This window comes from Myotis daubentonii, chromosome 13 (genome assembly GCF_963259705.1).
Source record: "Myotis daubentonii chromosome 13, mMyoDau2.1, whole genome shotgun sequence".
Classification (NCBI taxonomy): domain Eukaryota; kingdom Metazoa; phylum Chordata; class Mammalia; order Chiroptera; family Vespertilionidae; genus Myotis; species Myotis daubentonii.
In genome coordinates this window covers 19,277,614-19,305,435 of record NC_081852.1, presented here as the reverse complement: position 1 = coordinate 19,305,435, position 27,822 = coordinate 19,277,614, and the positions used below count along the sequence as shown (strand labels likewise).

General features: G+C 37.9%; 1 protein-coding gene and 1 pseudogene across 2 annotated transcripts in view; one reads left to right on the top strand and one right to left on the bottom strand.

Moving 5' to 3' along the window:
• The window catches only part of VCL (vinculin), a 113,825-nt gene that overhangs the window by 40,430 nt on the left and 45,573 nt on the right, over window positions 1–27,822 (top strand). For both annotated transcript variants that reach the window (XM_059662303.1, XM_059662304.1), the window contains exon 2: window positions 3,968–4,038. In XM_059662303.1, the coding sequence (XP_059518286.1) occupies window positions 3,968–4,038 (71 nt within the window). The remainder of the gene's footprint in view (window positions 1–3,967; window positions 4,039–27,822) is intronic.
• LOC132215063 (U2 spliceosomal RNA) lies at window positions 26,877–26,994 on the bottom strand (annotated as a pseudogene).

Genomic DNA, 27,822 nt, shown 5'->3' with positions numbered 1-27,822 from the left:
AAGACTAAAGAACTTATATGCATAACCCATGGACACAGACAATAGTGGGGTGAAGACCTGGGGAGTGGGGTGCAGGGTGGAGGGGGTCAATGGGGGAGAAAAGGGGACATCTGTAATACTTTCAATAATAAAGATAATTTTTTAAAAAGTAATTAAATAAAATTCATTCCTTAGTAATTTCCTTAACTGGGGTCAGAATATTTGTTTTCACAGTTCTGCCTGGTATATGATTGTTTTATCGAGAGCTTTTTATTTCTTTCCCTCAGCCTGCTCCCCAACCCTTACCTCAGTCTGGCCAAGAACAAGTCCTATTAATTCTGTCTGCTTCCCAAAGAAGTAATTCTCCATTTTCACTTTCAAGTCTTGTTTTAAGTCAGTATCGTCTCTCTCCTGGGTGATTGCAATAGCCTCCTAACTGGTCACCCTGCTAAGATCACTTGTCCATACAACAAGAAAAATGACCATTTGAAAAGAAAAATCAGATCATGCCAACCTCTCCTTTAGCACCCCTGCTTCCTGTTGTGCTTAGAAAAGATTCCCAACACCTGAACCTGGCCCAAAAGTCTCTTTGTGCTTTGTGACCTAGCCTTGCCTTCTTACCCAACCTCGTCACCACACCTTCCTCCTCACTGGCCTCCTGTGGTTCCTTGAATATACCCAAACTTTCCTTCCATGGGGCTTTCTTTCCCCCCCCCCCCCCTGGATTGTTCTTTTCAACCTCTTCATGTGTGGTTCCTTCCCAGCTTCAAAGTCTCAACTCCAATGTTACTTCCTCAGAGAAGCCTGCTTTGTCTATTCTTTCTAAGGTAGGCTCCCTCTACTCCGTTCTATCGCATCATCCTTATCATTATCTGGAATGATTTTGTTTATTTATTTATTTACTTTTGTACTTGCTGTCTAATCCTAGTAGAATATCGCTTTTATGAAGGCAGGAAACTTATTTTTATTTCCTATTTATCCCAGTACCCAGTGTATGTTTAATAAAACTGAATAACTGAATACTTTCTAAAGAAGACATAAGAAGGCCCCTATCTGGTTTGGCTCAGTGGATAGAGCATCAGCCTGCAGACTGAAGGGTCTCAGGTTCGATTCCGATCAAGAGCACATGCCCGGATCTCCGGCTCTATTCCCAGTAGGGGCATGCAAGAGGCAGCCAATCAATGATTCTCTCTCATCGTTGATGTTTCTATCTCTCCCTCTCTGAAATCAATAAAAGTATATTAATAAAAAAAGAAGACATTAGAAAAATTCATTCTCTCGCTCTTTCTCCCTCCCCTGTCTCCCTCCCTCTTCCTCCCTCTCTTCCTCTCTCAGTGTATGTGTGTGTCTAAAATAAAAGGACTTTCCATGTATCTAAATGTGAATCTCCTAGGCCCTTTATAGTTAGTATGAGCTAGTGATTATTTCTGAACATCATCTTTTACTTCATGAAATCATGGCCCACAGCTTTTTACTATACTTGATCTTAGCCAAAAGGCAGAGAAGCGATGGTTCACAGCTTTTTGAATGGTTGATTTTAGTTGGGGAATCTAGTGAACAGTACATCTGGAAATATTCTGTCATGTTTTGATCTGAAAAACTCTACCGAACCAGCTGCTGATTTAAAAGGCTTTTATTTGTATACAGATAGTCTATTGTCTACAAAGCACTGGCTCTTACACAGTGTAATGTGTGTTGCTCTTTCTGAGCTATTAACTTGAGAGAAAAAACTTGTATTTATTAACTTAATGCATGACTTGTACTCTCTGAGAATAGTTTATTGTGTTTTTTGCCTTTAGCTGCTTTACTGTGCGTTTAGGGATTTTTCTTTTCATTTTCATCTTTAAACTCAATCAAAAGTAAAATGGTTAGGTAGTAGGTTTGAGATACTTTCCATTCTGAGCTTAGAAAATTTTACAGATTTCTGCATTAAAGTGGGGTTTATATTTATGATTTAACAGTCTTAGGTAGCTTTATATTGATAGATTTGGTGAATTTCACCATTCACTATATTGAACTTTACTTTTATAATACTTTACAGTATATGTGATATAGTGAAAGGGAAATTGACATCTAAGTCTTACATAGGGATAATTTTGAAGAAGGTAAGTATGTGTACCATTTGTGGTATAATAAATACATGTGCACAGACACACAATCTGGTTAGTGTGACTTTTAATATTTCAATATTTTTAAATTTTTTGGCCATTAGCACTTAGAACAGTGGTTCTCAACCTGTGGGTCGCGACCCCTTTGGGGGGTCGAACGACCCTTTCACAGGGGTCACCTAAGACCATCGGAAAACACATATATAATTACATATTGTTTTTGTGATTAATCACTATACTTTAATTATGTTCAATTTGTAACAATGAAAATACATCCTGCATATCAGATATTTACATTACGATTCATAACAGTAGCAAAATTACAGTTATGAAGTAGCAACGAAAATAATTTTATGGTTGGGGTTCACCACAACATGAGGAACTGTATTAACGGGTCGCAGCATTAGGAAGGTTGAGAACCACTGACTTAGAAGATTTAAATAAAATGACACATAAATTCTAAAATTATTAGGTAGAAAATATTTGTATCTAAGAAACCAAGAATAACATTTTAATATTAGTTTAAATTTTTATATGTTTTTAAAAAAATTGATTTGAAAGAGAGAGGAAGGGAGGGGGAGAGAAACATCAATGAGAAAGAAACATTGATCAGCTGCCTTCTGCATGCCCTCCACTGGGGATTGAGCCCAACCCCAGGCATGTGCCCTGGGAACTGAACTGTCAACATCTCTGTGTATGGAACTACACTCAACCAACTGAGCCACACCAGTCAGTGCTTGGTATTAGTTTTTAAACTAAAAAAAGTCTATATTCACATTCCAGAAAATTAGAAAACAGGAAATAGAGATACAAATTCACTCAAAAATTTCACAAGAATTAATAAAACCACTGGTAACAGCATAAATGTTGTTTTATACTCTTTCACTGTTTTTCCTTATACATATGGATTTTTTGGTTTGTTTTGTTCGTAGTATATTATTTTTTATTTTTCCTTTTAAATGAAATATAATGTCAAATTTTCCCATAGTGCTTAGTCTTTATAACCATTGTTTTAATAACCCCACAGTATTCAAGCTAAAAATATATCTTAATTTACTTAAATATTCCTTGTTGTTGGATAAGTTATTTTAAAAACATTTTGGCTTTCATAACTAACATGATAATGAATACTTTTGTGAATATTGTTATTACCATATTTGATATTATTGCTAATAGGGTATATTCTCATAGGTGGAACTCCCAGATATGACATTTTTTATGTTCCTTAACACACACTAACAAATGATTATCTAAAGAGAATATACCAACTTATATTTCCACCAGTAGGGTGTAAAACTATTCCATTGCAGCATTTAGCATTATATATTTTTTCTTTTTAAGTTGATCTTTAAAAAGAATTAGGGGAAAAATATGCTGATTACTAGTGAAGTTGTATACTAGTATTTTCATATGTTTGATTTCTAATTTCAGAGTCATAATTCCATCACATATTTTTCCCAATCCAATAACATCCCCCCCCACCCCCCCTCTATAAACACGTTAGCCTACCCACCTTGATTCAGGTACTTTGTGTGCTTTTTTAGAGACAAAGCAGTTTGTCAGTTAAACACGCACACATCACCCTATATATTTCAATGAATTTTTTTTCTCTGTGCTCAATGATGCCTTCCAAGTAATTACTCTAGAGATGGTTTAATACATTATGTTTGTACTTCAGATTGTTATCCAAGTGTGTTGTGGAAGCATATATGGGAGAAATCTTGATAATTGTAAAATATTCCAAAATTTTCTTTGAATTTAATTACTATAAAGTATATAAATATAGTATAAAGTATACTATACAGTTTTAAATATGGTTTACCAAAAGTTTTTAAAGTCTGAGAATTTATATTTAAATTGTGACTCTCTTTCCTCTCTAGGTTGGGAAAGAGACTGTTCAAACCACTGAGGATCAGATTTTGAAGAGAGATATGCCACCAGCATTTATTAAGTGAGTAATTAAAGTATTCTTTTGTTGCTAAGAAGAATAATCCTCTTCTTAGGAAGAAAAGTAACTGTTCCAGTTATATTTTAAAATATAATACTGTGTTTAAAATTGAAATTTCAATTTTTCATCTTTTAAAACTTAGGTTTCCTACTGCTGATTTTATTCATTTGTGTTAGGCATTTTAAACATTATTATTATTTTTCAAGACCACTGTATTTGATGTTTATTTTTATTTATTTTTATTTTTTGATGTTTATTTTTAATTATTTTTATTTGAGAGATAGATATTTGTTGTTCCACTCATTTATGCTCATTTATGTATTCATTGGTTGACTGTTGTATGTGCCCTGATTGGAGATTGAACCACAGCCTTAGCATATCAGGATAATGCTCTAATCAACTGAGCTACCTGGTTAGGGCAACATAATTATTTTTAATAAAATCATGGCTTCTGCGTGTTGTTTTCCAGAATGAAAAGGATTCAGAAGCATTCTGATCTTAGCATACATAATAAGCCTGAATTATATACTGAACACCTTTGCTTGGAGATAGGGAATAAACGTAAAAACCATTATTATATTTCAATACCATTTTAAATTTGTTATATTTACATATCACCTAATTCTCTTACAAATAATTTTCAGACATTCTGGCCTATCCTGCATAAAAGCAGAGATACTAACTTTTGATTAGTTAAAACTTCCCAGGTTCTTGCTTATATTGGCTTTGATTAATGGCTTTGTTCTAAATGGCAGTCAAGTCCTAAGTAAAAGTAAAGGTTGATGCATAACAGTTATTTTATTTCTTTTTTAAAAGATTTAAAATAAATTTTTAGAGAAAGAGGAAGGGAGAGGGAGAGAAAGGGAAACATTGATGTGAGAGATTGATTGGGTGCCTCCTGCATGCCCCTACCAGGGATCGAGCCCCACAACCTAGGCAGGTACCCTGACTGGGAATTGAACCGGCAACCTTTTGATGTACAGGACAATGCCCAACCAACTGAGCTACACTGGCCAGGGCCCATAACAATTTTTTTAAAAAGTAGAGCCTCTGCGAGTCAATAAGAATGAGATAAGTATTCAGTTATAAAAAAGGAAGTCAGACAATATCCGTTGTTGATGAGGATGTAGAGCAATTGGAACTCCTATATACTGCTCTTGGGAATGTAAATTGGTACAGACACTTTGAGAAAGAAGTTTGGTATTAACAAAGGAGAAGATAGGAAATTCCACTCTCAGGTATGTTCCCTAGAGAAACCCCTGCACACTAAGATCGATATACAAAAATATTGATATTGACAGTGTTCATGATGATCCTTTTGGTCTATCTACAATTGAATGGATAAAAACAATCATGGTGTAGTCACAAATTGGAATATTAATCAGTAATAAAGGAATGGGAATTTTTTTCTTTAAAGTGATTAATATTATGTTTATTTCACCTCAATTAGAATAAAAGAGTAAATGAATCTCAAAAACAATTGAGAGATATGAATGAATTATTGATAGCTAGATAGATAATTAGGTTCCATTTATTTAAAGTTCAGAAACATTGTAGAAATAAACTGGCATGTTAGCGATGTCTGTTTATTTGGTAAAATGATAAAGAGGAGTAAGGAAAAATGATCATAAAAGTCAGAGAACTGGTACCTCTGGGAAGAAGAAAGAGGGTTATACACAGGGAGAAGCACATAGGGGCTTCTAAAATGGTAATAATGTTCTATTTCTTGACTTATAGTATTGAGTTGTTTCAACTTATAGTGTTGAATTGTTTTGGTTTGTAGTGTTGACTTACAGTGTTGGATGGTTGTGTTTTTTTAAAATAATTATTATATTATACATATGTTTTGGGCATTTTTTCTCTATGTATGTTATACATCACAGTTTTAAAGTGAGATGTGTTTATTTTTATCCTCCTTATGTTCTATTATTTTAATTGAACAGATGCAAATTTTCACCCTTATGGATGTCTTCATATTTCTAACTTACTTAAGTGGGTGTTTCTACAGAACTATGTTTCTGTTAATTCTGCAAAATGTTCATGTGTCAAAGGTACCAGAAGCATCTGTTTTTTGTAGAACCTGTTTTGTGGGAGTATCTTTTTTGCGGGGGAGAGGGGTATCTTCTTTTACTTGCTTGTATTGACCTTGGTGACCTCCAGTGTTTCTTCTAGTTCCAACCAATGTGAGTGTACTTTGGTTATGTGCCATTGCATCAGCATAGTAATATTAAGAGGAATCCTATGCTGTCAGTAAACATATTATAATTAAACTTGCGTTTACCTTACCTTAAAAACACAGCCCCAGCTTGTACCCATTTGCCTATCACTCTCTGAAAGGTATAGAGCATGGTGAGGGTGTACAGGGGATTTTAATGTCAGATGGGTGGTTGGATGAGAATCTCAGTGGTCGGCAAACTCATTAGTCAACAGAGCCAAATATCAACAGTACAACAATTGAAATTTCTTTTGAGAGCCAAATTTTTTAAACTTAAACTGTATAGATAGGTACATTGTTATTAACTTAATTAGGGTACTCCTAAGGCTTAGGATGAGCCACACTCAAGGGGCCAAAGAGCCGCACGTGGCTCGCGAGCCACAGTTTGCCAACCACGGGTAGATGATCCCACAGGAAGTTCTTTCAACCTTGATATTCAAATCTGAATATCATTTGATTAGTAAATGAATTTCTTTAGTAAACTCATTTCTGCTCACTCCCAGAGATATACCTGTGAAATATATAGTGTACTCTCATAGGCTTCTTTGGGAACTTAGAAAAATTAAGGTGTGTGCCCTAATTGTGATAACATCTTTTACAAACTAGATAATTTTAAAGCAAAATAAATTGATCACCCTTGATGGTAACTAGGACACCAACCCCTTATGCTGGTAATTGGTAATTTATTTTCTTCTTTCTTTATTTTAAAAAAATCTTTATTATTGAGGGTATTATAGATATCCCACTTTTTTCTCCCATTGCCCCTCTCCACCCAGTCCCAGGACTTCACTATCCTATTGTCTGTGTCCATAGATAATGCATATATGCATGTAAGATCTTTGGCTAATCTTTCCCTGCCCCACTCCTCCCTTCCTTCTGAGATTTGTCAGTCTGTTCCATATTTTCATGCCTCTGATTCTATTTTGTTCACCAGCTTATTTTGGTCATTAGATTTCTTATTCCTTTATTTTATTTTTAAAATTTATTTATTTTTTGTTTATTTTGATTTATAGATTCAATTGTTGATAGATATGTATTTATTGCTTTTTTAATGTTCATATTTTTTATCTTTTTATTCCTTCTTCCTCTTCTTAAAGAATACCCTTCAACATTTCATGTAATACTTGGTTTGGTGGTGATGAACTCCTTTAGCTTTTTCTTTTCTGTGAAGCTCTTTATCTGACCTTCAATTCTAAATGAGAGCTTTGTTGGGTAGAGTAATGTTGGTTGTAATAGGTCCTTGCTATTCATGACTTTGAGTATTTCTTGCCACTCCCTGCTGGCCTACAACGTTTCTGTTGAGAAATCAGCTGACAGTTGTATAGGTGCTCCCTTGTAGGTAACTAACTGCTTTTCTCTTGCTGCTTTTAAGAGTCTCTCTTTGTCTTAACCCTTGGCATTTTAATTATGATGTATCTTGGTGTGGACCTCTTTGGGTTCCTCTTCTATGTTACTCTCTATGCTTCATGAACTTATAAGTATATTTCTTTCAGCAGGTAGGGGAAGTTTTCTGTCATTATTTCTTCAAATAGGTTTTCGATATCTTGTTCTCTCTCTTCTCCTTATGGTACCTCCATAATGTGAATGTTGGTATGCTTAAAGTTGTCCCAGAGGCTCCTTATACTATCTTCATATTTTTGGATTCTTTTTTTCTTTTTGCTCTTCTAATTGGGTGTTTTTTACTTCTTCATGTTCCAAATTGTTTATTTGATTCTCTGAATCCTCTATTGTTGAATCCTTGTAAAATATTCTTTATTTTAGTTAGTGTATACTTAATTTCTGACTGGTCCTTTTTCATGTCTTTGACATTCTCAGTAACATCCTTGAAAGTCTCACTAAGTCCCTTGAAGTTCTCTTTGAATCCCTTAAAGTTCTCATTGAGATTCTTGAGTTACCTTATAATTATTGTTTTGAATTCTGTATCCAGTAGTTTGTTTGCTTCCATTTCTTTCGTTTCTGACATGTTTCTTTGTCTCTGCATTTTGGCTGCTTCCCTGTTTGTTTCTATATTAGGTAGAGCTGCTATGTCTCCTGGAATTGGTAGAGTGGCCCTGTGTAGTAGGTGTTCTGTAAGGCCCAATGGCTCAGCCACCCCAGTCACCTGAGCTGGGCACTCTGCATGTGCTCTTGTGTGGGCTGTGTGCACAGTCTTGAAGTTGAAACTTGGTTGCTGTTGGTGTCACTGGGAGGAATTGATCTCCCGGCCAATTGGCTGTGAGGACCAGCTGCGACTACAGTGGAAGAGCAGCTATGCAGGAGTCACCCCTATAGAGCAGGACTTGCTTCAGTGGGGTTTTGGTGCTCACTGAGTCTGGCCCTTGAATGTGTCGCTTGTGGATGTATAGAGTTGTAATCTGGTATGGCCTGAAGCTTTCCACCAGGTGCACTGGCTCTGGGACCTCCTGGGGGGTGCAAAGCCAGCCACTACCTGGGGCCACCTGGCAGGAGCTACAGAGAGGTTTGCAGATGGCTGCTACTTGTATTGGGCTTGTGAAGTGCCCAGGTGAGGCCCAGTTGAGAAGCAAGGCAGGCTGATATTAGTGCTGGGTCTTGGGCCTTTTATTGATAGTTTGGGCACCCTGATGCCCATTGCTGCTTGTTTGAGAGATTTTTAGTAAAATCTGAAGCCTGAGCCAGGATAGGCCATTCATATGGAAAAGCTGTTGTAAACAGCTTGGGTGGGGCTAAAAACAACTTGGTTGGGGCGAGGTTTCAAGGAATCATCAGAGCAGAGTGAACAGTGTGAGCCAGGCTGATGGAGACTCAGATACTAGTATGGCTGCCAGTCAGCTCTGCAATGGGGGAGGTCCTAGCACCTGAACAGTAACCTCTGTAAGGACCCCCATCTGGAAGAAAGCCCTGAATTCTTGCCGGGATGCTAGACAATCTAGTTCCTCCCTGTATGTCCCTGGGTCCCCCAAAGCCTCCCAGCACTGGAGCTCAGAGTGATTGAGTCCAAGTAAGTTTGTGCACAGGCCTTTTAAGAGGAACACCTAGTCTCCAGCAGCCTCTGCTTCACTCAGCCATAATCCCCGCTGGTTTTTGCAGTCCGAAGTTATGGGTACCTCTCTTCCCAGCTCTGGGAGCCTGGCTGGGGGTCTGGTGTGGGGTTGGGACCCCTTGCTCCTCACGGGGGGTGGGGGCCTCTGCAGCTCAGCTAGCCCTCCCAATTAAAAAAATGGCACATGTGGATGTTGGACCAGCCTGTTCCGTGCCTTCTCCCCTACAACCAGTCTCAGTGTGCTTTCTTTATTTCTCTAGTTGTAGGACTTCCAGTTAGCCAGCTTTCAGCAGTTCTGAACGATGGTTGCTCTTTATTTTAGTTATAATTTTGATGTGGTTGTGGGAGGCGGTGAGTACTGGTGTTTATTTATGCTGCCTTCTTGGTTCGCTGGTAATTGAGAATTTAAAGAAAATAATTAAACATTTATCCTGCTTTTCCAAAGGTTCCTCAAAAAATTAAAAATAAAACTACCATATAATTCAGTAATTTACTCTTGGATATTCATCCAAAGGAAATGAAATCACTGTCTCAAAAAGATATCTGCACCTCCATGTTCATTGCAGCATTATTTATAGTAGCCAAAACGTGGACACAACCTAACTGTGCATTAATGAATGAATGGATAAAAATTTTATATATGTGTAACATATACACTTTATATTATTTGTATATATGTGTAATATTCAACCATATTATTCAACCATATTATTATTCAACCATAAAAGTGAAGGAAACCCTGCTGTTTGCAACTACATAGGTGGACCTTGAGGGCATTATCTTAAGTGAAATCAGAGCGACACATACTGTATGATCTCATTCATTGTGGAATCGTCAAAAAACCAAAAAAACTGAAACTCATAGATACAGAAAATAGATTGGTAGATGCCAGAGGCCCAGGGTTGGGAGTGGATAAAAGGGTAAAGGTGATCAGAAGGTATAGACATCTAGTTATAAGAGAGATGAGTCTTGGGGGTGTAATGTAATGTGTAATACGTGATGTGACTATAGTTAACAGTACTGTATTTTAGATTTGAAAGTTGCTAAAAGATCTTAAAAGCTCTCATCACAAGAAAAAAAATTGTGACTACCCTGCCTTTTCTATACAGACTTTATTTCTCTATAGCCTAGTAGCTCTAATTGATGGAGGAGAATTCTAATCAACAGGTGTGGAAAAAATGACAGAAAGTCATCATTGTACAACTTCTAAGGAGACTATTGGTTTTGGTAAAGATCATTAATGGATGAAACCATTTAGATCAGTGGTTCTCAACCTTGGCTGCACATTAGAATCACTGGGAATCTTTTTAAAATCCTGATTTCTGGGCCTCATCCTCTGGAAATTCTGTTTCTTTGTTATGGGGTGGGGCCACAACATTAGTAACAAAGAAACAGAATTTCCGGAGGATGAGGCCCAGAAATCAGGATTTTAAAAAGATTCCCAAGTGATTCTAATGTGCAGCCATGGTTGAGAACCACTGATTTAGATGCTTTAACCTTTATCATTCCATGGGGAAAACCCTGGTCTCCTTGGGAAAACATTGGAAGGGAAAATTGCGTTATGATAACTGAAAAATTTAAAAATACATAACTTAGTATGCTATACTCTCCAGAGTACAAAAAACGATATGACTGGTTGTTAAACAAAGTTTGGGGCATATAAATATTCTGCAATTTAAAACATGATCATTGTTAATGCTATTCTTGTTTTTCTTTAGAATGCAAAATAAAGCAGAAAATAACTTAAGTAGATGCCGTGACTGGGAGGGGGAGGGGACAGAGAGGGGAAAACAGATGGAAACAATTAATGACATCCTTGGAATTGTTGAGTAGGACATTCTTTTGGACTGTTTGGTTGATGTTTGAAAGTTTCCAGGGCATGATTGACTGAAGCTTCCTCTGTCATCCAGTTTCACAAGGATTTCTAAGTATATGCTTTGGCAACACTATAGAATAAAATAAGCCCTCGCCGGTTTGGCTCAGTGCATAGAGCACCGGCCTGCAAACTGAAGGGCCCCGGGTTCGATTCTGGTCAAGGGCACATGCCCAGGTTGCGGGCTTGATCCCCAGTAGGGGGCATACAGGAGGCAGTCAATCAGTGATTCTCTCTCATCATTGATGTTTCTATCTCTCCCTCTCCCTTCCTCTCTGAAATCTATAAAAAATATTAAACAATTAAATAAAATAAGTTTTAAACATTTATTCTTAGATCAGTCTCTACTCCTAGAATGTTAGAATGTTAGGGCTGGAGAAATCAGAAGACTTGTGCTCTATCGATAAATTTATACCTAAGCAATCTTATATATATTTAGATATTTTTTGGGGAAGGATATGACATTTTCAGAATTTTTGACATTTTCAGGATTTGGGGGGTCCCAAAATCAAATCATGGTCTATTTGTGTGGCTAGCAATTAAGGGAATGTTTGAATGTTGGAGAATGTTTTAGTATCAGTGAAAGATTATATAGCTGAGTTGTAACCATTGACGAGGGACTTCCAGTGCTTGAACAATTCCTTATTGTAAAAGTGAGAGCCATTTTAATATAGAGCAAGATTTGCATTGTCACAGGAAGGTTTCTTGGGGAAGCAAAAGTTGTCTAATTGCTGAGTCCACTGGCAGATAGAGTTTACAATTTACTAATTTTACCCAAGATTGCATTAATAGCCGTACTGTTGCTCAAAAGGTGTAGGGTTGCATGGCAATTGCCATAGAAGTTGCCTCAATCTCCAGACTCTAGGAATACTATACTATTAAAATATTGGCTAAACTTGCCCTATAAGAAGTTGTTTATTTCTTTAGAGACTGTCAGCAGGAGATTCAGCTACTGTACTCCTATTTGCCTTTTGCTCCATTATCGTCTATCATCATCATCAGACAACAGCAGTAATATGTCTGTGCAATTGATTGATTAATGGGCTGGACGCACTAACTGTTTAATTAAATATTTATTGATTAATTTCTGTGTGTTTAGCATGCTAAGTGCTACATATAATAGCAGTTCTTATCTGTATATTATGAAAGATCACTGGTAAGACATATTACAAGTTATTTATTAATAGTAATAAAGGGCCAAAGCTTGTGAATATTTTACTTTTCTGAAAAGTAAATTGAGCATATTCAAAGTCACTTGTATAATACTATCCCTCTCATTTTTGATCTTGAGGTTTTTTCTTTTTTTTTTTTCTTTTAACCTTTCCTGAAGTAAAATATATCACTGGCTTTTATTATGCTTTCTTTAGTGAGAGAGAAATTAGTGGAATTACAGTTATTGTGGTTGGAAATTGTGCATAATCCCAGGTACACTCATGGGGGTATGTCTCATATGTGAGTTTTATTCTTCTATGTATCATAGAGGAACAAAGGTGGAAAACTGCTGCTGTAGAGAGATTACTAAAAAATGCTTTAAGAATGTCAAATGAAAGAGCTGTAATCTAGACTAACTTAGAAAGAGTGCTATCACTGTAGGGAGGAACAGTAGAAAGGGGCTTCATGTAGGAAGTGGGACTTGGGACAATAGGTGTAGGGAAAAGGAAAATGCTTTGTGTGGGACAGTTGTGGGAGAAAGGAAAACACTCCTAGTGGCTTAGCCAGTCATGGGGGCCTGTGAGGGGAGGGACAGCCATGTTGGGAGCATAGGAACTAAGCTTAAATCGGTAGGTAGGTTGGCCAGGTGATGAAGGCTCTTGGAAGCCAGGCAGAGGAATTTGGAATTGGGCAGCAGAAAACCTTTGCAGTTTTGTTGTTGTTAATTCTCACCTGAGGATATTTTTCCATTGTTTTTGTTTGTTTGTTTGTTTTTGTTTTGTTTTGTTTTTTTAGAGAGAGTGGAAGGGAAGGAGGGAGAGAGAGAGAAAAAAACATAGATGTGAGAGAGACACATCGATTGGTTGCCTCTCACACATGCATTGAACAGGGAGCCTGCAACCCAGGTATGTGCTCTTAACCAGTCCTGAAACCCAAGACGCTTCTATAGGGTGTCCCAAAATTCACGCAAGAAGTAATTTTGATAGAAAACACAGGTTTATAATTAAAAATTGTAAATTTTTTATTGATTCATAAAGTATACAGTATAGGGTTATCTATGGAATAGCACATCGGGTAAATGGCCTCCACGGTTTTGCTGGCATATACTCAAAGCCGTGGTCTTCATTGGTCTTCATTGTCCCTGCTCCTGGGCCATAATTGGTACTTGGTAATGCTTATCAAATTGAAGAGATTGAAATCAAAGGGCAACAGATATTAGAATCTGATTCAATAAACCAAGTAAAATTAGGCTTTTATTTTTTGTTGTTGTTGTTAATGCTCACGCAAAATTCAAATCTTGCGTGAATTTTGGGGCACCCTATATGTGCAGGCCGACACTCTGACCACTGAGCAACTCCAGCCAAGGGCGCTTTGCAGTTATTGAGCATTAGAATGACAAGGTGAAAATGGTTTTTCAGGAAGATTCATGGCCAAATACAGGATGAAATAGGTGCTGGTGAAGGAGAGGAGGCCGTATATCAAAACAACCAGATTCATTTTCTGTCGGTGTGGATTTGTGTCAAATTGATTCCTTACAGATAAAAAAATGTTTATGGCAGACTATTTGCCTTGGAAAAATTGCTGTTGCAGTATACAGTGGAATTTTGTTATTTCTGCAGAAATGGATAAGGAAGGCAGTTCTTGGATCTCATCCAAGGGTGTTCAGTATCTGAACATATGAAAAGGCATCACTTGTGAGGTAGTTTTGTGGTATGAACTTTTCAAAAAGGGCATAATGCTCTTTGTATGTTGGCAGGCAAATGACAGTTTCGTTTAGAACTGTGCCTCAGTGCTGCTCTGAACAGTCTGCTTGAAACCATCAGAACTTTGATTGATTCGCCACTTGGACTATTTTTGAAAAATATTGTAATGTCTAGGCCTATTGAATAAAAGAATGTTCTTAAAATACTCCGTGAAAAGGAGTATGTACTATTGGCAAACTACATGATTCTCATTAATCATATTTTCTAGGAAATTACCTTGTTTTAACCTTTAAAACTTTCTTAGTGAAGCGCAGTTACAGCATATATTTGTATGAATTTACCTTGACTGATATTCATGTACGAAAAAGAAATTTGAAAAAGATTAAAACATGTTTATATTTTATTTAGATCTCTTTTGACTTAAACTAGTAGAGCATTTTTAGAGCACCAGTCTTTATATTTAGCTTTTTCTTTGCTTATGATCATTAACGCTCAAAATAATTTGTGATGAAATTTGTATTTTTAGACACTCTTCTCTGTGAAAGTGCCCAGAATATCTTTTTTTAGAATTCATTCTTAGATCATACCCCTCAATGCACTTTGCTTGTCTGGGCCTAATGGGTGATTCTAATGCTTTTGTTTTTTCAACATGAGTTTTTTTGTGTGTGGTCCTTTTCATTGGCTATCTTAAGAGAACTTTGTCTCTTAATGTAGATAAATAAGTTTCTGTGAGACAGTCATTCAGATCTGCCAGCTGACTTGATGCATTTGTGACCTAGAGGAAGCACTCAAAACTTCAGTTAACCTTGAACTTGCCACATTAAACATACTTGGGTACTACTGTTTTTCACAGACTTTCTCAAACAAAAATGATTTGTTAAGTTTGAGTCTTCTGTATAATAAGCTCTGTGTCATTTTATTAACCTGCAGAACGGGTTGGCAGAAATTTAATCCTTAGTTTACTTTGTATACCCTTCATGATTAAGAAATAAACGGATAAAATTTTAAATATGTAATACTTTAGTTTCCATTGTATCTACAGAGTAATCAAAAATCACATTATTAAAAGGACCCTAGGGGTGGGGGCAAAGAGGAGGGAGTGGGGGACATCTGTAATACTGTCAACAACAAAATAGAAAGGAACTCAAGGGTCAAGGGAACTCACATTTATTGAGTAAATATCAGTGGGCCAGGTATTTATATATTTTCATTTTTGCATGCTATTCTGAGAACACCAACTTAAAGGTGTTAATATGTTACATTTTACAGATAAGAAAACTGAGATTCGACAAACTTTAACTCACCCAGAGTCGCTCAGCTTGTAAGTGGCAGGACATGTTTCTTATTGGTGGTCCCCAGGCTTCCAAGTCCATGTTCTTTCCACAGTCTGACCTTTCAAGAAGTCGTGTAGTCCACCCCTCTCTCTGCAGGCAGTACTAACTTTATACCTAGAGGTTAACCGTTTATACTTTCCCTAAGTATTTCCAAAGAAGGAATATCTATAATAATAAAAGCATAATATGCTTATGAGAGCAGATGTCCTTCTGGACAACCTTCCGCACGAAGCCGGGGCTGCGAGGGAAGCCCAGGTCTCGGGTGTCAGAGGGAAGCTGCTGCTGGCAGCCGGGGGAAGGAAGGCCTACTCTTGCACGAATTTCGTGCATCGGGCCTCTAGTTACAGATATACTTAGTGATGTACTGCAGTGTCTTGCAACTCTTAAACTGTAAAGAAGTTAAAATCATAACATTAAAAATTTTTTTAAAAAATTATTGATTTGAGAGAGAGAGAGTGAGAGAGAGGAGAGCAAGAGAAACATTGATTTGTTGTTCCACTCATTTATGCATTCATTGGTTGCTTGTATGTGCCCTGACTGGGAATTGAACCCACAACCTTGGTGTATTATGACGATGCTCTAACCAACTAGGCTACCCTGCCGGGGCCCAAAGTCGTAACATTTTATTTTATTTTCTTAAATGATGGGGTTTTTCTTCTTCTTCTTCTTCTTCTTCTTCTTCTTCTTCTTCTTCTTCTTCTTCTTCTTCTTTAAAAAAAGTATTTTTATTGATTTCAGAGAGGAAGGGAGAAGGAGAGAGAGATAGTAACATAAATGATAAGAGAAAATCTCCTGCATGCCCCTACTGGGGATTGAGCCCACAATGCAGGCATGTGCCCTGACCAGGAATCGAACTGTGACCTCCTGGTTCATAGGTCGATGCTCAACTGCTGAGCCATACCATCCAGGCCAAAGTCATAACATTTTAAAGTGAAAAGGGATTATAGCGATTATTTAATCCAACTGTTTTATTTTATAGATGAACTAGGGGCCCAGTGCACAAATTTGTGCACCTTGAAAGGAACTGTGGGCTGTGAGGTTGTGGTAGGCACAGAGACGTATCTCGGCCCATCCTCCACACCCCCACCTGGTCCCTCCCACCGTGACCCCTGGTCCCCTGTCTGCTGGCAGCCCCGCTCCTGCCGCCGCCGCTCCCACATGCTGGTACTGCCGGCGCAGGACCCACTTGCACATGCTGATGGTGCAGAACGATTGAGGTCGGCACTGTCAGTGGGTGTGAGTGGTGGCTTCTTCCCTGATCGCCCCTCAGGAGGAGGGGGAGGTGGAAAAGTCCTCAGGGGTGATCGGGACTGGCTGCGGGTGCCGGCAGTGGGTGTGAGCAGGGCCATCACCAGCAGTGGATGCGAGAGGCGGCTGCCAGCCCCGATCACCCCTCAGGAACATGGGGAGGTGGAGAGTCCCTGAGGGGCAATTGGGGCCAGCAGCTGCCACTTGCATCCACTGATGGCGCCAAGCTATTGGGGCTGGCCGCAGGTGCAAGCTCTGGGCGGGACCGCGGTGCACAGGAGCAAAGAATTTTCAGTAACCACCAGAGGCTTGCCCCAATGACAGCGACCAGCTCACCTGCTACACCATCCTGCCACGGCTGACGCCCGCCATGTTGCGCACGCGTTTCTTGGTGGTCAGCACGCGTCATAGTGACCGGTTGTTTGGTTGTTCTGCCATTCCATCTATTTGCATATTAGGGTTTTATATATCTAAGATTGAGGTAATTGCTGCCCCAGCCTTACCCTGCAAAAATGAAGAGACACTTAAATTAAACCACAAGTATTTCTTTAATTATTACCTTGACGTAGATCCAGTCCCAAATGAAGAAGTTCTCAAGATTTAAATTTTTTTCACATCTATTGAAAATCTTTACTGTTCTTTCCTTTTTAGAAACAACAAACAAACAAACCAACAAAACCAAAAACTTGTAAAATTAGCTCCATTTCTTGAATACTTTTTATGAGCTGGGTATTTTGCATTGTGTTATTTTATCTACTTTATCTTGGAGATGAGTAAGCTAAGACTCAGAGAAGCTCAGTAACTTGTTAAAAGTTACGCAGTACATAAATGGCAGATGTAGGATTCAAACCTTGAGCTATCTGACTCCCAGGTTGGTGCTCATTCCAGTTGCTAAGACTCTTTTTTCACTCTTTATTATAACAATCTCTTCTTATAACTAGAGGCCCAGGGCACGAAATTCATGCACTCGGGGGGGGGGGGCCCTCAGCCCGGCCTGCGCCCTCTCACAGTTCGGGAGCCCTTAGTGCTGCTACGGAGGTGGGAGAGGCTCCCTCCACAGCCGCTGTGCTTGCCAGCCGTGAGCCTGGCTTCTGGCTTAGCAGCGCTCCCCCTGTGGGAGCTCACTGACCACCAGGGGGCAGCTCCTGCGTTGAGTGTCTGCCCCCTGGTGGTCAGTATGCGTCATGGTGACTGGTTGTTCCACTGTTCAGTTAATTTGCATATTGGCCTTTTATTATATAGGATATTTCAATATTTCAAGCTTTATGTTCAGTCTTTCTTGTTTTTAAATAAATATATTTTAGCGCTAGCTGGTTTGGCTCAGTGGATAGAGCGTTGGCCTGTGGATTAAGGGTCCCAGGTTTGATCCGGTCAAGGGCACATGCCCAAGTTGTGGGCTTGGTCCCCAGTAGGGGGCATGCAGGAGGCAGCCAATCAATGATTCTCTCTCATCATTGATGTTTCTATCTCTTTCCCTCCCTCTCCCTTCCTCTCTGAAATCAATAAAAATATACTTTTAAAAAAACATATATTTTAAGTTCTTAATTTTGCTCTGAATCCTACATGTTTGGAAACAGCTATAAGTAATTTAATAGTTGTTCAGCCCTAAATATTTTTTAATTTTGATTGCAAATTCCTCTTTAACCATATGCATTATTTAGGAGTGTTTTATAAAGATTTCAAAATTATTTTTACTATCTTTTTATTGTTATTCTTCTAATTTAATTGCATTGTGCTCAAAAGGCAATAGTTGGTATAAGAGAAACTCTTGGAAATTACTTTGCAACATAATAAGTTGTCCATTATGATAAATGTTCTATATGTGCTTGAAAAGAAAGTGAAATCTTTTTTGCTTTTGGGTATAGGGTTCTTTTAATATTAATTAGGTCAGCATATAAATATTACTTATCAAGCATTCATAGACTTACCATTTTGGCTGTTTGAACTCTCAGTTTATGATTGACATATATTGAAATCTATAATAATTGTAGATTTGTTCATTTTTCATGTAATTTTCAGTTTTAAACATATTTCAAAGCAATAAGTGGTTATAAGTTTGTGATTTTCCTGGATCCTAAATTGTGTTAATTATTTTGTTGTTTATTATTCTTTTTTTAGAATGACTGACTGTTGATTGATGTTAGCTTACTTGTATCTCCAGATTGTTTTTTTGATCCACATCCTAGTTTTTTATTATTAGTTGATTAAGAATGTTTAAGAACAAAAGATGCAATGAATTTGTAATGTTTTAAAATAAATTTTTATTTTTATTAAGCACAATAGCATCAACATACATTTGAAAAGTACTGGCATCTGTAAAACATGCTTGTTTATATGCTCCTGCTTCTGCTGTAATAATCCTAGCAGGAGGTGGAGGGAGACCATAGTTGCCAATGGACATGTAGGTAGCAGATTGAACCTTTTTCCTTTACAGATGCCAGATTTGAACAGGAGGTAAAGGAAGTAGGAACAAAGACTAGGACTAGTCATTAAGGATTTGAAGGATTCAAAGGTTGTGACTCATACTCTACCTTTCAAATAAGCTGCCTACTAAGACTTGAGGAGCATATAGCTTTGGGCAGCAGTGACACTTTAAACTCTCTCCTTCCCAGCATGCTATTTACCTTTAGGTATCTCTTGGCTCAGGCAGAATCTTGTTTTGTTTCACTGGCTGCATAATCTTCTAACGTCATCTGAAATAAAGAATTTAGTGAGCCTGTATTGTTTGTGTTTGTTTTAGGTTTGTGATCTCAAATGGACATGTCCTAGCATTGCCCTTAAAGGGTTTCGACTGTTTTCAGAATGAGTCATTGTGCTTTTTAATTTTGGTTTTGGGTTTGAAAAGCAGAGTCCTATAGTATCACCGAGTTAGGACAGGGTAAGAAATTATTTGTGGATGAGGCCTGTAGGATCTTAAATCTAGGAACATGGAGTTGGAGCAGCACGTTTTGGTGTTATCACAGTGTGCACATGGAGTTGGTGCTTTGCACTTGCTGCTTGGCACCAGATTAAAGTGGGTCATGGTACTCTGTGTTCCTGACTCCCTCCTAAACACTGTGACTGCTTGTGGCCTTCACTCAGGTTTCTAGGTGACTAATGGCTGAGGATCCTTGGCCTTTTTCAAAATGGCAACACCAGGAGCAAAGCACATTGACCAGCACTGGGATACCACAGAGTGAATTTACTTTAGCTATTTTAAAGTAAAATTTGTGCCAAAAGGCAAGTATATTAAAAAACAACACTTTATTTTTACATATCTCTCTAGTCTTTTGACATCTTCACATATATTGTTATTATTACCTTTTTAATCCCATGTATAAACATGGTAAGATCTGAGGATAGAATGAATGGATTGCACTCTGGGTTCCGGTACTCCCCATAGAGGCAGGACTTCCTGTTAGAGGGAAGCTGGAAAGCAGTTGCTGATGCTGGAAATTTTACTAGAGCTCATTCCTCACGTTAACAATTTAAATACTTAAATACTTAGTGAAGGGAGAATTTTTGAGGCTTCAGGAGTCATTTTCACTTATCAGACCTTTGGCTGATGGTAGATTCTAAGTAAAGGGCAGGTTTGAAGGCCTGCCCTTCCCCTCATCCCCTGGCCTCTCTCAGGCATAATATTTAAGTAGGGCCTGGACTTTAATAAAGTCATAGAGAAAAAGAGTGTCTTGAAAGAAGATGTTTATTATGCCATTAAAATGATTAAATGTAAACACTTATACACACCATCATATTTGCAGTGGTTCTCAACCTTGGCTGCACATTAGAATCACTGGGAATCTTTTTAAAATCCTGATTTCTGGGCCTCATCCTCGGGAAATTCTGTTTGTTATGGGGTGAGGCCACACATTAGTAACAAAGAAACAGAATTTCCAGAGGATGAGGCCCAGAAATCAGGATTTTAAAAAGGTTCCCAGGTGATTCTAATGTGCAGCCAAGGTTGAGAACCACTGATATTTGTGACCTGTTTTGGCACTTCATTTTTTTTAAAGATATGTTTTTATTGATTTCAGAGAGATGAAGGGAAAGGAGAGAGAGATAGAAACATCAATGATGAGAGAGAATCATTGATCGGCTGCCTTCTGCACTCCCCCTACTGGGGATTGAGCCCACAACCTGGGCATATGCCCTGACTGGTAATCAAACTGTGACCTCCTGGTTCATGGGTTGATGCTCAACCATTGAACAACACCAGCTGGGCTTGGCACTTCATTTTTCAATATGATGGGCTTTGCAAACTTGTAAGTGGTCTGGGCTTCTCTTGATCTATGAGAGACCCTGTCCAGATGGGAAGGGAAGTCTCAACAAGGTTATGGAGAGAGCAGGATTAGACCTTACAGTCAAGTTTGCCTGCCCAATAATTATGCCAGGGCCAGCCTGGTTAGAAATGCAGGTGCAGCCCTTGCCTGGTAGCTCAGTTGATTAGAGCATCGTCCTAATAGGCCAACATTACGGTTTGGGTCCCCAGTCAGGGCACATACAAGAATCAACTAATGAATGCATAAATGGGTGGAATAGAAAATTGATGTGCCCCCCCGCCCTCCCCCCCACACCTTCCTCCCTCTCTCTCTTTAAAAACAAACAAACAAAAAAGAGGTAATGGTGCTGGGTTCAGTGGCTACAGTGGGGAAAGCCTCACCTTCCAGCCAATTGGGTTCTCTTTCTTCTTCTGCCTGTTTACTTCCAGTCTCCCAGGTGTTGTCTGGGCCTTGTGTGTAGGATATGCTTGTGGCCTGACCATCTCTCTTGAAATGACAGGTCCCAAGATGTAAACCCCTGCTGCTTTGGGTGTGCTCCAGGGAACCTGATGTCCATGAAATCAGATTTTCAGGTGTTCTATTCCATAGTACACCGGTCTTTCGCTAACAGAATTTTTTTTTTTTTTGTGTGCGTGAGATAGTATTTATAACCCAAATGTCTAGGGTTAGGTTTTATTAATAGAGGGAATTTGATATAGGATAGTTACTCCCACCCCCAACATATTTTGGGGGGTGGGGTGAAAGTATTAACTTGTTGACTGTTTCAGAAAGTTTTTCAGATTGATTGATTGATTGATTGATTAATCCTCATCCGAGGATATTTTTCCATTGATTTTTAGGAAGAGTGGAAAAGAGAAAGACAGAGAGAAACATTGATGTGAGAGAAATACATTGATTGGTTGCCTCCTGCATGCGCCCTGACCAAGGGCCGGGCTGGGGAGGAGCCTGCAACTAAGGTATGTGCTCTTGACCGGAATTGAACCTAGGACCCTTTGGTTCACAGGCTGATGCTCTATCCACTGAGCCAAACTAGCTAGGGCAGCTTTTCAGATTTAAATTATGGAGCAGTATATATCTAAATAGGTCCATGAGACTGTCTCCTTTATATTATTTTGTCCAAAGCTCTCTCCTTTACTTGACTAAATCCGTGAGCTGGGATATGCTGATTGATATTTACAGAAGCAGACTGAGATAGTTTGGCTTCAAGGTGAGTTACCTGTATATTGAGATAGTAGACTACTCTCCTTTGTTAAGCCAGGACCATTACTAATGCATGTGTTACTTTTTTATAGAAAGGACTCTTGTGTTGGGGGGGAAGGTGGGACGGAGGGAGGGAACGGGGCGGGGGGAGAGGTGGGAGGGGAGAGAAAGAGAGAGAAAAAATATTATTCCATTGGAAAAATAACTCAAAGAGATGCTGTGAAGAGAATCATGTTTATAAGTAGGTCTGAGCTTCTGAGGGCAGGAGCAGTGCTCTCTTCACCTTCTCCATCACAGCTTTCCTAATCTTTCAGGTAAAAATACTACTCTCACTTTTATGTTCCTTCAACACATGCTGAATATACTTCTAAATACTAATTTGTATTTGTTTACATGTACGTCTCTGCCTAAGGTGGTAACCCCTTAAAGCTAGGGACCTAAAAAAATCTATTTCCAGGACTCATAACATGTAGTATGTGCTCGATATGTTAGATGAACAAATACATGAAAGGGCCCTAACTGGTTTGGCTCAGTGGATAGAGTGTTAGCCTGCGGACTCAGGGTCCCGGGTTCGATTCTGGTCAAGGGCATGGTTGCGGGCACATCCCCAGTAGGGAGTGTGCAGGAGGCAGCTGATCGATGTTTCTAACTCTCTATCCCTCTCCCTTCCTCTCTGTAAAAAATCAATAGAATATATATTTAAAAAAATATATATGAAAGGATTAAACTAAATGAATTTAAAATTAGTAACTTATTTCTCGATGCAGTCTAGAAGAATGTTTAAAAATGACTTGTGGCGGCCTGGCCAGTATGGCTCAGTGGTTGAGCGTCGACCTACAAACCAGGAGGTCACAGTTGGATTCCCTGTCAGGCCATATGCCCAGGTTGTGGGCTAGAACCCCAGTGTGGGGCATGCAGGAGGTGACTGATTGATGATTCTCTCTCATCATTGATGTTTCTCTCGCTCTCTCCCTCTCCCTTCCTCTCTGAAATCAGTACAGATATATTTTTTAAAAAGACCTGGCTACTTCTTCTGACCTTCTCCTTTTAAAATAAAATGACTTGTGGCAATCTTTATCATCTGTAGATTTGTTTTCTGTTTTTAATTTTTTAAAAAAATATATTTTATTGATTTTTTACAGAGAGGAAGGGAGAGGGATAGAGAGTTAGAAACATCGATGAGAGGGAAACATCGATCAGCTGCCTCCTGCACACCCCCCACTGGGGATATGCCCGAAAGCAAGGTACATGCCCTTGACCGGAATCCAACCCGGGACCCTTCAGTCCGTAGGCCGACGCTATCCACTGAGCCAAACCGGTTACGGCTGTGGATTTGCTTTTCCCCTTGTTTTTCTTAAATAAAAAATTTAGCATAAGGTTGTTTTTTGATGGGTGATCATTGAAGTCACATGGAACTGAATTTGGAACCTTTACATCTCTTAAATTGTATCAAGTTATACCATGTGGTAATTCTTGGAAGAATGGATTAGTGGATTATGAGTGAGCATATTTCGGGTCCCATGAGGCTGTCTTTGGTCCATTGATCTAAACCATAAGAATTTTCTATTAATTTTAGTTGAAGATTCAAAGGCAGAGGGAAGCCTAGTCAAGATATATAATTATTTAGGAAACGGATCTTAGCCCTGCTGTCAGTCTTTAAAATGATTTTTAAAAAATTCAGATTTGTGTTAAAAAGCAGAATATCACTTTAAGAAGTGAGGCAGCTTTAGTGTTTATATAAAATCTCATTTTCCACAGACAACACAGACTCCTTCCTGTTTCTGACTACTGGTTAGTCATGGTGGGATTTGTTTGGCTTTTATGAATGCCATTAAATTTTAATGTACAGATCAGATGTCTTATTATAGGGAAAAAATGGTGCAGTGTCTATTTTGGCCCTATCATTTTATCACACAAGGGAACCATTAGAGGAGAATCAAATTGATTCCTGCAAAGCTTTCATCTTTCTTTGTTGTTTCCTTTCTCTATGATGACTACTTATTTTTTGTTTTTCCCCAAATTTGAAACACTTATGCAGTGACTAGATCAGCCGTGGGCAAACTACGGCCCGCGGGCTGAATCCAGCCCGTTTGAAATGAATAAAACTAAAAAAAAAAAGACTGTACCCTTTTATGTAATGATGTTTACTTTGAATTTATATTAGTTCACACAAACACTCCATCCATGCTTTTGTTCCGGCCCTCCGGTCCAGTTTAAGAACCCATTGTGGCCCTCGAGTCAAAAAGTTTGCCCACCCCTGGACTAGATCCTTACAAATAGGTGTAGTGCAACAGTTGCATTCTATGATGCTTATGTTTGCTATAATTTCATCAAGATTCCTGTTACCTGGAAATAAAATCAAGTTTGTTACTTTTTAAAGTTAATTTCTATGGGCCAGGTGATTTCATGATTGCCTGTAACCGCTGAAAATTCACTCTTTCATTTAAGTATTTATTGAGCATTTATTATGTGTCAGGCATTGTAGTCTATTAAGGAACAAGATAGACAAGGTCCTTGCCCTGCTAAACTTATAGTCTTGTGGGAGATAGTGAAAATTAAACTGAGAGGGTATGATATGTCTCATGAGAGCACATAAGAGAGGTACTCATAGATTTAGGATAGTTTCCTCAAGTATGAGGCCTTTCAAAGTGGAGTCTAAAAGAACAAGTAGGGGTTAGTCAAGTAGAAGAAGGGAGAGAGAGGTGTTTCAGTTGGAATGGCTATAAAAAAACCTTGAAGCAACAGATAAGTGCTCGCCAGCTAGTGGTCTTTAATGAGTGGTTGGCTATTCTTAAAGGACTTTTGAAATGCTTCTCTGGAATATTTTAAAAGTTTTCATTTAAACATTTTTAAATCATAACTTTAGTTATAAAACATATTTTCTGCCATATTGTATACTATAAACATGTGTTAAAAATGTTTTCATGTAAATTTCTCTCATTAATTTATAGAAAACATCTGCCATAATCATTGTCGAAGCCAGTCCTTGAATGCCAAACCGAATTTACTTTTTTAAACTTTATGTTTTTTTTTATTTTTAATTTATTTTATTTTATTTTATTGAGGTTTTACAGAGAGGAAAGGAGAGAGATAGAGAGTTAGAAACATCGATGAGAGAGAAACATCGACCAGCTGCCTCCTGCACACTCCCCACTGGGGATGTGCCCGCAACCAAGGTACATGCCCTTGACCGGAATCGAACCTGGGACCCTTCAGTCCGCAGGCCGACGCTCTATCCACTGAGCCAAACCGGTTTCGGCTAAACTTTATGTTTTTTAAAGTTCTTGCTTCAGTCAATTATCTCTTAAAGATATTTAAAGAGTAAGGAAAAAAAGTATTTTTCTATTTACCCACATAGTTACCACTTTGTGCTCGTTTTTTTTTTTTTTCCTGTAAATCCAAATTTCCATCCGGCATACTTTTTCTTCTTCCTGAAGGACTTCCTTTAACATTTCTTATAGTTCAAGTCTGCTAGTGATGAATTCTTCCAGCTTTTGTATATCTGAAAAAGTTTTTATTTCACATTAAACTTTGAAATATATTTTCTTTGGGTATAGATTTTGACAGAGTTCCTCTTTGAGTACTTTGCTCCACTGTCTTCTGGCTTGCATTATTTTCAAAGAGAAGTTTGTTGTTATTCTTATCTTCATTACTTAATGCAGCAATTTTCAACCTTTTTTTTTTTTTTTAATCTCTTGGCACACATAAATTAATTACTAAAATTCTGTGGCACACCAAAAGAGATATATTTTATTCTTGCTGATCTGACCAAAAAAAAGGTATAATTTTGATTCATTCACACCAGATGACAGTTGTGTTGGCTGTTTTTTGTTTTTGTTTTGTTTTTTTGACAATCTAAGGGAAAAGAGGTCAGTGCCCCTGACTAAATAGTCAGGTATTGCATGTTTTAAAATTCTTGTAGCACACCGGTGTGCTGCAGCATATTGGTTTAAAATCTCTGACTTCATGGGCACAGAGTGTTTTTCTGAGGGGATGAAAAAGTTTTGACACAAGAGAGAGGTGTGGTTATTCAACATTGTGAATACACTCAATGCCACTGACTTGTACCCTTTAAAACGACAAATTATGTGTTATGTGAATTTATATTGAGATTCTATTTTGGTCTTGCATATTGATGAGGATACATTGTTTTTATTACACACTATGTGACTGAAACTGTGAGGAAACAGGCACTCTAATCCACTGTGCTAGGAATGTAAATTAATAACGTCTGTGGATGGCAATATGGCATTTGTCAAAACTAAAAGTCTATACTTTTGACTTAGTGATTCTATTTCTAGACTGTCTACTATAGATCTATATATTTAAAAATGATATGTATTCAAGGAGATTCATTGCAGTAGGCTAACAAATTATGGGCTAGTTATATAGCTGTATAAAAGAATGAGGAGGCTTTTTATGTATTTTTATACAAACATGTCCACTGCAGAGAGTTTGTATAGTATAATATTGTTTGTGTAAAAAAGGTGGGTGCCTATATTTTTGTTTCTGTATGCATAAAGTATCTTTTTTTTGGAGAATACAGAGAAAACTCTTAATATTGGTTGCAAGTAGATGGAATTAGAATGCTTAGGAGATTAGATAGTGGAGGGAAGATTTTTCACTGTATGCCCTTTTATTTTTATATATGTGTTTGTGTTATGTAAACATACCTATTAGGTAATTTAAAATTACTAAACATTTTAATTTAAAAATGAAAGAGGAACAGTAAACAACCAGTTCTCTCTAAAAGTGATTTAAAAGCCACCTCAATTCACTGATCTTTATTACGTACTGCCTCATGGCTCTAATGTTTGTGACTTAGCTTAGTAAAGTATGCATTTTTGAGAGTCAGAATAGTGTTTTTTGTATCTTTAATATGCATACCTATAGAGTCCATAGCTCAATGCTTTTTATTTAAACTGATAAGAACAGATACTACACTTAATCTTAGCCAAAAGGCCGAGAAGCGATCAATGCTTTTTATTTAGTTGACATTCATGTGTTGGTTTAATTTATTATTTTTATACTTGTGGAATTTCATTGATTTCATTTGATCCTCAAGACAACACTGTGAGTGAGCTTTTATTTGCATGTCACATTTTCTATGTTTTCAAATAAGAATGTATAATTTTGCCCTAACCGGTTTGGCTCAGTGGGTAGAGCGTCAACCTGCAGACCAAAGGGTCCCAGGTTTGATTCCGGTCAAGGGCACATGCTCAGGTTGTGAGCTTGATCCCCAGTGGGGAGCGTGCAGGAGGCAGCCAATCAATGATTCTCTCTCATAATGGATGTTTCTATTTCTCTCTCCCTCTTCCATCCTCTCTGAAATTAATAAAAAAATATTTTAAAAAAGGAATGTATAATTTTGACTAAATATTTTAATTTTAAGAGACTTGTTCCATATCTTTTTAAGTTGTAAAATGATAACATAATGGGTTTATTGGATATGAGATTAGAAGAGATGATCTATCAGATCCTTTTCAACTCTGAATGGATGGGTGAATGAATGAATACATTTTAGTAGTACATGAGGGTCAAGGAAAATACTTGGTTTATGTACTTTGGGTTCTTCTTTTAATTGAACCCCTTCTCCCCCCCCCAAAAAACACCCTACGTTTGCCTGATGAGATCATCTATATTATTAAACTATATTAATATTAAGCTATTAAAAACTGGTTCAGGTATTAATGTCAATGACATTTTATTTTATGTTTTAAATATATTTTTATTGATTTCAGAGAGGACGGGAGAGGGAGAGAGAGATAGAAACATCAATAATGAGAGAGAATCATTGATTGG